This window comes from Durio zibethinus, chromosome 6 (assembly GCF_047325235.1).
Source record: "Durio zibethinus cultivar Kanyao isolate XHJ-2024 chromosome 6, ASM4732523v1, whole genome shotgun sequence".
Classification (NCBI taxonomy): Eukaryota; Viridiplantae; Streptophyta; class Magnoliopsida; order Malvales; family Malvaceae; genus Durio; species Durio zibethinus.
Window position 1 is genome coordinate 28,287,587 of NC_143167.1, and position 10,708 is coordinate 28,298,294.

General features: G+C 31.7%; 2 protein-coding genes across 2 annotated transcripts; both read left to right on the plus strand.

The window, feature by feature from the left end:
• Positions 1-228: 228 nt before the first annotated feature.
• LOC111285776 (auxin-responsive protein IAA4-like) lies at positions 229-1,887 on the plus strand. The gene is made up of 4 exons (XM_022875377.2): positions 229-782; positions 1,022-1,278; positions 1,384-1,465; positions 1,567-1,887. Exons 1-4 carry the CDS (start codon positions 430-432, stop codon positions 1,616-1,618), a joined length of 744 nt encoding a protein of 247 aa, XP_022731112.1. The 5' UTR covers positions 229-429; the 3' UTR covers positions 1,619-1,887.
• Positions 1,888-6,246: 4,359 nt separating this feature from the next.
• Positions 6,247-9,500, plus strand: LOC111286196 (beta-1,4-N-acetylglucosaminyltransferase family protein). Its single transcript, XM_022876034.2, has 2 exons — positions 6,247-6,381; positions 8,052-9,500. Exon 2 carries the CDS (start codon positions 8,143-8,145, stop codon positions 9,247-9,249), a length of 1,107 nt encoding a protein of 368 aa, XP_022731769.2. The 5' UTR covers positions 6,247-6,381; positions 8,052-8,142; the 3' UTR covers positions 9,250-9,500.
• The last annotated feature ends 1,208 nt before the right edge of the window (positions 9,501-10,708 follow it).

Here is a 10,708-nt window from a genome sequence, read left to right on the forward strand (position 1 = left end):
GTTGAAAAAGAGGGAAAAGAACTCCCAGTTTTGGTGCGCGTGAAAGTTGGCCGTGTAGTAAGCAAAGATACGGAAAACAATGGGAAGCAACTAAGGAAGCAGAGGGGGCAAATAGGTCGGCTAAAAGTTAGGCAAAGCTTGGACCCACTTCACCAGATATTACCCTCTGTCTGCTGTATGTCCCCATCTCACCCTCTAACCTTTCACCTTATATTAAATTCCCGAACTTACCGAGTAACCCAGATTTCCTTGACTCTTGACCTCCACCCTTCCCCAAAATGACCCTTTTTTTTCCTTGCTTTGCTTCTCTCACGCTGTAGCGTAATAGCAACTGCACTTTGCGTCTTCTGAAGTATTCTATTCTATTTTATTTTGGAGGCAATCTTTGTTTTGTTATTGTTGGACAATTCTAGTTTTCTATTGTTATTGATGTGCATGGAGCTCCAACTGGGACTGGCTCTTCCAAGTTCTCCTCCTATTATTCCCATCAAAATGTTCGACCTAAACAGCTGTGGTTACGAGCCTAGGGAGGCATTGGGTTCCAACAACTTGAGCCGGCCTTTGCTAAAACTAGGTCCATATGACATTGACATCAACAGCAGCAGCAGCAGTAGCTCTAGCAGCAGCGGTGGCAGCAAAAAACGCGGCTTTGATGGAGTACTACTCTTTGATGAGAACAGAATTGTTCCGAAAACGCTGCCTCTTTTGCTTTGGACTAACCAACCTAATGATGAAGATGACCCTAAAGATATCGAGGACAACTCTTCTTCTGCCAATTTCAAGTACTTCACTTTCTCTCTTTTCTTTTTGTTTCCTTACGTTTGTTTCGTGCTCCTGTCTGTGTTTTTATTTGTACTTGAACTGTGCCTATGCTTTTTTTTTTTTTGAGCTTTTCATAACAATAAAAAAATGCAAAACTTGAGTTGTTGTTAGGTTTTTTTCCTGGGTTATCATCAATTTTCTTGATTAATTAATGTTGGGGAATTTGCCATTGATGGGGTATAAATCTTTGGTTTGATAGGAATGATGGAGAGGGTTTAGTGGGGTGGCCACCTGTGAAAACCTGGAGGAAGAAGCTACGCCTCCAAATTTCCAATGGCGGAGCAGATAACAATCGCATGGTGGCGGCGGCGGAGAATGGCTGTGGTGGTAGGGCTTCAAATTCCACGTACGTGAAGGTAAAGATGGAAGGAGTTGCAATTGCCAGGAAAATTGACCTCAGCGTCCATCACTCCTTTGAAACGCTTACTAGCACCCTGATGAGAATGTTTGGTATACGTAAGTAAACCCAAACCTTGCTTAAACTTAATTAGAATTTAAACATTAACTTTGATCAACAAAGCATGAATTAACTGTTAATTTTCCCTTCTTGTTTGGGAACAGCTGATGAGAATTGGAATAGCTTTAAACTCACTTATCAGGACACAGAAGGAGACTGGTTGCTTGCACAAGATGTTCCCTGGAGGTACTTTTCTTCTTTTTGTCTTTTCCTAGCCTTACTTGTATGAGATATTTACACCTGTTTGCTGAGGTAGAAACTGATGGAATCAAACTTGGTGATTTCAGGACCTTTATTCGCTCCTTGAAATGCCTGAAATTAATTAGAAGCAGCGGCTAGCAAGTGGGTTTCTCATGGACCACATCAAAATAAAATTATCAAAATCGTCGGCCATGTTTCATCTTCCTTAATGTTGGTCTTCAAAGAATCCTGGTGGCCTTTTTTTTTTGCTTGAATTTTGAACGAGTACATGTAATATATATAGTAATTTAGCTCTTTTTGTGTAGAATCTGAAACAGCAATCAGCTCTATGATAATTGCAAAAAGACTAGAAAACATATGACTTGGTGATAATATTTGAATCTGCTTGAGCCGCCTCTTTCTTTAAAGCACAAGCACTTGATTGACCACCATGGTCAGGCAATATTTAAGTGCGATAACTTTTAATGTCTGCTTCAATTATTCTCACACATTTTCATACTAATGGTAATGGAGTAGCAACTTGTGGATATTCTTAAGCATAAACAATTTGGGCCCATCAAAAAGGCCGCTGATTTCTTTTTGAGTGGAAGGTTGCTGGTTACCCTTTTCAGACGAGACTGTCGCAATCTTACTGAAGATTGTGGCTTTTTAAGCTTTTCTGTTTGTTTGGGAATACCCAAAATCCCAAAACGGTAAATGAGATATCTAAGTTGCAGAGTCGGGGCTACTCAATGGGCCTCCTTACCAGCACAAACAACATGTTAGGATGGACTCTGGGCCATTACAGCTAAAGTTATGGACTTGGCCCACTACTAGTTGTTAAACTAGTAATTACAAATTTTAGTAACCTTACCTTTGCATATACGAGGGAATTAAGAACTTTTCTTCCCAAATCATGTTTTATGAATGAACTGTAGAAGGAGAACTGTCAGGGAAAGCAGTTAAACTCGAATCCGATGAGTGATGAGTTTTGATCCGATCAGATCTTTTACGGTTTCTTTTTTTTAAATTAGATAAGATTAAGTTGGATCAAGTAATAGTGAGAAAAAATTAGGTTTTAGACAAATTCGATTTGACCCTATATATATAAAAAATAATTTTTAAAATTATTTATTTAATTTTATATTTTTATTTATTTATTTATTTATATATTTATATTAAAAATAATATTTTATATTTTAAAAAATAATATTTTATTAATTTTAAGTAAGATCGATTCGAGTTTGATTTTATACAATGTTTGATCAAATCAAATTCAAATATAAAAAATAAAAAATTTATCGAATTAGATCAGATTCAGATTATATATATATAATCAGATCGAGTTCAGGACGAACAAAAACTCATCTTAACCTAATCTATTGTCGTCCCTAAAATTAGTGGGTAAAAAATAACTTTATTTCTTAAAAACTTTTTTTCTTTTTTTTCTAAAATTGAACAATTCATCTAACATCTAATAGCCTCTCATCATATATATAAAACCAGCAATCATTCAATTTTGGAATTACTAGCATTATTATTCTACACCTAGCATTGACAAAGGTACAAACCCATTAAATCCTTGGCCTAGTTAAATTCAATTGAGGGGAAGAACTATAGGAGCATGATGTAGGAACCTATAAGAAACTTTTTTTTCCCCAATTTAACCATTCATTTAGCAATCCAATCTCTTTTCTCGTAAAGCCACTAACCATGCTGTTGATGTCTTGAGGAGGTTTGGACTGGTTGAAATTTATATACCACTATGCTAAATCTACATCAACCAGCATACAAAATCAATCAAAACTCTACATTACTTGGAATCAACTAAAATTTTAGATTTCATCCTAATTATTCATTCAAATTGATGGGAAAGCATATATAAATAATGAATTCGCACAATTCAATATTTCTAATGCTAATAAGACGAAAAAAACAGTACTCAATATAAATACATAGTTTCTTATTATTATGTTTAAATTTATTGTTTTCATTATTAACTAGTTTATTATTAATTTTAACTTTTCCTTTAAATACATATATATTCCTTCACTCTTGGCCTTTCAAAATCAAATTTCTATCTTGGCATACATATATATATATATATTTATTTATTTATTTATTTTAGAAGAATATGGTCCTGCGAATCAGATATATGTGTTTTTTACGCTAGGATACATATTTTAAATAGTGAATATATAAGGTGTTTTTCCAAATAAAATGTCGTAATTATCAAAATTCATGTATCATTATTAAGAACTATTAATTAAAAATAATATTTTATAATAATAAATTATATAATAACAATCCTTTTCTCCTTTGCTTAGTTTCACCATCTGCTACTCCGATCTCTCTCCTTTTTTCATTCATCAAAGAAATAAGATTGGAATAAAGCAAACAACCAAGTCGATTGGATTACAAAACAACCCGGTTATAAAGAAACATAGATGCATGCAATGTCGAAGGAATTAAATATCATTCTAAAGTTCAAGTTGTGCGAACCCTCGGATTCACGACATCAATACAAAATTTATGTGATATTTTTGCCAAAATCAAGTGGGAATTTTGAAGTAACATGGAAAAAAAATTTCTGATTAAAAGATGTTGAACTTTCATATCGAAGCTTTTCAAGAAATATGGATATAAATATATAATAAAAGTAATTATTTTACTAAAACTTTTTAGATCAGGATTATGAATATGTAAAATATACGTTAATGAAGTAAAATTATCAAATACCGATAGGTAAAAAGACATTCCAAAAACCAAGAAATAAAACAAATAATTGTACACCAAGATTTATGCAACATCAGCTCGCTATTTCAATAATATTATTTTTTTTAAGTTATAATTATACTAATCAAATATTATATTTATATTATTAATTGAATAATCAATTATTAAATCATAATCAAGTAATAATTACTGAATTATTAATTAAAAAATTAGAATATAGCTAGACAATCAAACTCACACAATAAAACTTGAACCTAAAATTTTAAGATTCTAAGACCTATTTCTTAAGACATGAGCAAAACATATATAAATATATTGTAAGTAAGAAATCTAAACAGAAATTAGAAGAAATTTTGATATGCGTATAACTCATAGGAAAATGGTGTTTTTACACCCAAAAAACTAACAACCGAAATCTACAATGAATAAAACAAAATGTAACCGCCAAAAATACATTAGTGAAATAGGTAGCCTGTAAGGAAAGCATTGAACCCTTTAATTCTAATTATTAATATTTAAATTTTGACAAATTTAAGCTTAAAAAAAAAAAACCGAATTCATTGAAAAATTATACTATTGAAAATTGAAAAGAAATAGAACTTTCAGATCCAAACATTAATTGAAGAAAATTAAACAAACATTTGTATGGGGTATTTATTATTTAACGTAAAAAAAAAGAGAGTAAAATTTGGAGTTTTAATGTTTGACGTCAATAGGGAATAATAAGCAAGGCAATTGTCTTCAGCTACTTGGTCTCGTGGCTAAATAAGCCTTAAAGAAGACATAGGATTGAGGTTCGACCCTAGCCTCACCCCTTCTTCTATTGATGTAAAGCTCTGTCACCCTTGAAACAAAAAAAATAATAATAATAAGCAAGGCAATTAACCTTATTCTTACCTAAATCTATTCACTCTAAATCAAAACACCTAAACTATTAGATTAAGACGTCCATATTTGGGAATAATTAAGGAGTAAACCTCAACTTGCATGCCTTAATTTGAATCCTCTTTCCATTTAGTGCACAATGTTGTAAGTAAATTTATATAGTAAATGGCATTAACATATACTTATAATATTGCCTTATGAGTTACTTATGATGCAACCTAAAACAGGTACTTGATTAAATATATATATATATATGGTAACTCCTATATATTAAGTAAATGCATTGAATATTTATAAAAATAATAATTTTAAAGGCTTTTTTTTTAGTTAAACAATGAAAGAATTTTTTTTTTTAAGAAGGATTCTTAAAAAATCATCTCCATGTAAGTTTGTACACAAAAAATTTCAAATAAATCTAATATCTTTATTATTTCAATTGAAGATATTATTTTTCAATATATATTTAAGGATTAAAATTTTTTATATAAAAATAAATAGCTATACATGTTTAATTAATTCAAAATTTAATATGCATGATTTTATAATTTATGTGAATAGAGAATAAATATAACGATTAAATTAAATAAAATAAATCATATAAAAAATGTAAATTTATATTGATTTTACACAAATGGAAGTCAATCCTTCCTATTTAAAAATAATAAAACATTAATCATAATTAATTAGAAAGCTTTCATCAATGATTTATTTTCTTTTAATTATTTTCATAAAAAAAAGTGGAAAGGCTATATCAGTCATTTATTAAAACCGGCCAATATTCTGCCTTAGTACAGCATGCCACGTCATCACGTAATCTCTTAAACTCCATGCCAACTGCCAAGTGTGTTTCGCATGAGGTAACTCCCCTCCCCTGCCCCGACTTCATTTACATCCCCGAATCTCCCCAAATAGGAAACATCCACGTGACAAAATTGCACGTGTAGATCAGCAACTGGTTGAATTCAATAGAACAGTTAAATACAACTGTAGACGAGAATCATCTTACATCCCTCCTTTTTTTTTTTTACTGTCTCCTGGTTTTCTCCGTCGTTGTCAAGTGGGCCGCACTCTTCTCTTTGTCTCTCCCATTCAGATTTTCATTTTGCCAAAAATATAGTTTTCTCCGAATAATTTTTTTTTTCTTTATCCCTCTCCTTCTCTGCATGTTGTCCCCAGTATTTTTAGTACTAGTAGCATTTAACCAAATAAAAAATGGTGGGAGGGATTAAATTGTAATATTCTTATATTATGGCGGCGTCAAATCTCTCCTCCCTCTCTGCATCCTTCAACAGAAAAAAAAGGTGAACATTTTTTTCTTCTTTATTCTCTAAATGGAATTCTGCTTTTTTGATTTTTCGTTTCTCTTACTTTTCTATCATTAACTTTTGTTTTAGCCTTTTAAGATTTTTTGTAAATAAATATCTTCTATCTTCAATTTGTTTGTTTTTTTTTTTTTGGTTATAATTTTATCGTTAAAGTGATTGGTTTTTTTTATCGTGAAACTGAGTTTTGTTAGGATTTTAATTTGGTTTTGGAGCGTTTTTGTCAAAATTGTTAGCTTCATACAACAAGTTTTCACCTTTATTTCTTTTTTTTAAATAAAAAACTCGATTTTAAATACTCTTTTGGCTAATTCTTTGTTAGGAATGTTTTTCAGATTAAAAGACGATTACTTTGGTTTGTCAGGATTTATTCTGCATTGTAGGGAACACGACTTTTTTTCTTTTTTGGATTGCAGTAGAAATTTCCTTTATTTTATTTTTTGTTTATGGGATTTTCTTGTGTTTCTATGGTTATTATTTTTTTCAGTTGAATGCTCAAATTTCCCTCATTTTTAGTTTTTAGATGATTCTATTTACTTGGGTATTGACTAAAACGTAAATAAATACAGTGATGGTCAAGCCAGGATAAGCCCGAATTGGCCTTGTCTATGGTTTATTTCTGTGTCTTTTTATAATTTTTTTGCCTTTGTTGTTTGCTGACAATAATATATGATAATTTGAATTGTGGGGAGTTTGTTCATTGTGTGAAATATGGTTATCGACTAAGTTTCTGTTTCTCCACATACCTTTATCCATTTCATGTCATGTACAAAAATTTTGGTTGCTTGATTGTGGATTTAGTTATGTTCAGTTTTCTAAGGTTGACATCCATTAGTATTTTTCACCTAATGAGAAATCTGGTTTCTCGAATATGGTGTTGGGAATTCAGCAAGAGGTGAACCTGAAAAAATACTTTTTGTTTTTGGTAGTCAATGTGATCATATTTGATTGTGTTTTAGCGTTGCAAAAGATTATCTTAACTACCGGTGAGGTGATCATGACAGTTTCTAGGACTGTTATGTTTCTCCATTGTCTTCCTTGATAGGTGTTTTTTTGCTATAGAAATTTAAGTTGGCTAGAGATGCATAGCTTTGGTTTTATGCCTTGCACATTAGTATTATCACTGCATGTCCTATTTTCTATTTGAATGATAATGAGGATTTATTATAAAAGAAATGTTTGTTGGTTTAGTGGAAGTGTCTGTACAGAGCTGTTAAATCTCATAGTTTTCTCTTGTTGCTATGAAAACCTTATTGAAGGTGTCATAAGTGTACGTATAATCACCAGATCATGTATTATTGAGGAACATGCATAGGGCATAGGGCTATGTTACAGTGAGAATTATAATTGCATCACAAATCTGCTATAGATGTGATGCTAGAATTTGACAAATTGGATTCAGCAGGAAGAATGGCCCTTGGAACTTTTATTTGTTGCTAAATTTTTTATATTCATCCCTGAATATTGACTTGATATAATAATTTGTTTTGTTTGTCTTCCCTATCCTCATTGTTTGGTTAACACTGGGACAAAAATGCCTTCATTGCTCCTTCTGAGTTTTGACGCTTTACTCTAATGAAGAGCAGTTGGCTAAAATTTATATTTTTATTGTGGTTTTTAGACCTAAGCTTTTGGTGAGTTTTGTGCAGGTGATCAAGTTTATCAGACCTATGATTCTTTGCTAATTGAATTATCCAAGCATGCAAGCTGCTATCTCTCTTAAGCTATATACTTTAGAGCATGGCAAAAAGACTCCTGCGCCTCCCCAACAGAAGATCACCACCTAAGCTTCTTTTTGTCACCCTCTTGATACTAGTGCCTGTTTGTGTGATTGGCATATTTAACAATGGCCAGAAAATATCCTATTTTTTCCGCCCCCTTTGGGACAAGCCGCCTACCCCGTTCAGACGCCTACCTCACTATTATGCTGAAAATGTTTCAATGGAACACCTTTGCCACCTACATGATTGGTCCATACGTTCACAACCACGCCGTATATTTGACGGTATCATCTTCAGCAATGAATTAGACTTGCTTGAGATCAGATGGCGTGAGCTTAGTCCCTATGTTTCAAAATTCGTAATCCTTGAGTCAAATACCACTTTCACTGGCATCCCCAAACCTCTATTCTTTGCATCAAACCGTGCCAGGTTTGCCTTTGCTGAGGACAAGATTGTCCATGATGTATTTCCTGGCCGAATTGCATCCCCTGGTTCACATGAAGACCCATTTATTCTTGAATCACTCCAACGCAAAGCTATGAATGGATTGCTTCTCACTGCGGGGATAGCCAATGGAGATCTTCTAATGATGTCAGACACTGATGAGATCCCAAGCCCACACACTTTGAAACTGTTACAATGGTGTGATGGAGTGCCACCTGTACTGCACCTTGAATTGAGGCATTACATGTATTCCTTTGAGTTTCCGGTGGATTATAGCAGTTGGCGAGCCACAGTTCACATCTATAGCCCTTGGACTCGGTACCGACACTCACGCCAAACCGATGTAATCTTTTCTGATGCAGGGTGGCATTGCAGCTTTTGCTTTCGGAGGCTCGAAGAATTTGTGTTTAAGATGACTGGTTATAGCCATGCTGACAGAGTGAAAAGGATGGACTTTCTAAATTGTTCTAGAATACAGAGAATCATTTGTAGGGGAGATGATCTTTTTGATATGCTCCCAGAAGAGTACTCTTTCCAGGAGTTGATTAAAAAGATGGGTTCTATCCCCCATTCGGCTTCAGCAGTTTATCTTCCTGCATATTTGATAGAAAATGCAGATAGGTTTAGGTTTCTTCTCCCTGGTGGCTGTATAAGAAATAAAGACGTTGCAAGCAGCCCCTGAAGTTGACACTGACCGGAAGGCCTTCTTCTCCCTTTCTCCCCGGGGATATGAAGGTGTAGCATGGCCTTGCATTTTGCTGCTTTTATAAGTTAGGGTTCATGGGAATAGTTGGCCACAAAGATATTAGAAACAATTTTTAGTTTAGCTAATATGGGTCAAACTCAAAAGATTAACTTAAAAATTTGATTATGGTGCTTCTTTCCGAATTTTGAACAATTTATTCTTACTTAATGTTTTATAATTTTTTTAATATATTGATTAGTGACATAATTTTAGTCAAATGGACATTATGTTAAAGTGGAGTAAAATAAAATAATAGTTTCATACAAAAAGATAAGGTAATAGTTTCATATAATCTTTTTCTTTGATTGACCATGTTCATATCTAAATATGATTTTTTTTTTTTAATATTTGTACAAATGGATTAATTTGGTGAAGGGGAAATGGTGTCATTAAAATAAATTTTTTTTTTTTTTTAAAGATAATGTGTCAAATATCATTATTTCAATGATTTCAACAAAAAGGTAGCTGTTCAATAAAAAAAAAAAAAAGGTGCTAGTATCTTAATTTTGTGAATTGAGAATCAAAATGATTTCTTTTTTTTTTTTACATGAAAAGAAAAAAGATTGGAAATTTACTCTTTAACTCTTTAAGCAGGAAATATATATACTTTTTATTTGTGCGAAAATAAGAACAAATAAAAAATGGCAAAGGTACAGTACAACAATAACAGGAACATTTCAAGATGGAAAAACGGGCTGGGCTTCTGCTTTTGGACGGGGCAGCCACGACATGAACAAGCCTTTAGGGGTTTCCATGAATGTTTGCTCAAAATTCTTTCTCAACTAGTAATTTGCTGATTGCGGTAATTTTTTTTTTATTTAAAAACTTTTTTATTAATTCAAAATATATATTTTTTTCATATCTTAGTATATCTTTATATCACTAATTATATTTTGTTAATAACAATAATTTATAAATTTAAAATTTAAAGTTAGAAGTTAAATATATAAAAAATAATTTGTTCATAAAGTACATAATTTATATCATGAACATCCTTGCAAGCATAATTAATATTTTTATATTTTAAATATTTCTATTTTATTATATAACCTAATGTATGTAAATATTTGATGGTATATAAAAAATATATAACAACGTTAATGTTAACAAAATATTCATTCACAAAATTTGATTCGATTATTGATAACAAAAATGATGATTTATATCATACTCGACTTACATTCATTTAAATGATTGTTTATGAGCATATTATAAAAACATAGCATGCAACAAATCTAAAATTTTAATTCATTTTCACAGCATCTATATATTAGCAATCAAAGTTAATTTATTTTTGTACAGTCGTCACATCAATTACATGATCATATTTATTATTTTATGGACTATTATTTCTTAAAAGAAAATGGCCAAAAAATTATTTTTTGTTGTTTCTTTT

Bases quoted from the DNA above. Each gene is read 5' to 3' on its own strand.
- LOC111285776 (XM_022875377.2), top strand. From the start codon at position 430: ATGTGCATGGAGCTCCAACTGGGACTGGCTCTTCCAAGTTCTCCTCCT. The intron at 783-1,021 runs GTACTTCACTTT...TTGGTTTGATAG, and splicing joins TCTTCTTCTGCCAATTTCAA to GAATGATGGAGAGGGTTTAG. The intron at 1,279-1,383 runs GTAAGTAAACCC...GTTTGGGAACAG, and splicing joins GATGAGAATGTTTGGTATAC to CTGATGAGAATTGGAATAGC.
- LOC111286196 (XM_022876034.2), top strand. From the start codon at position 8,143: ATGGCAAAAAGACTCCTGCGCCTCCCCAACAGAAGATCACCACCTAAG.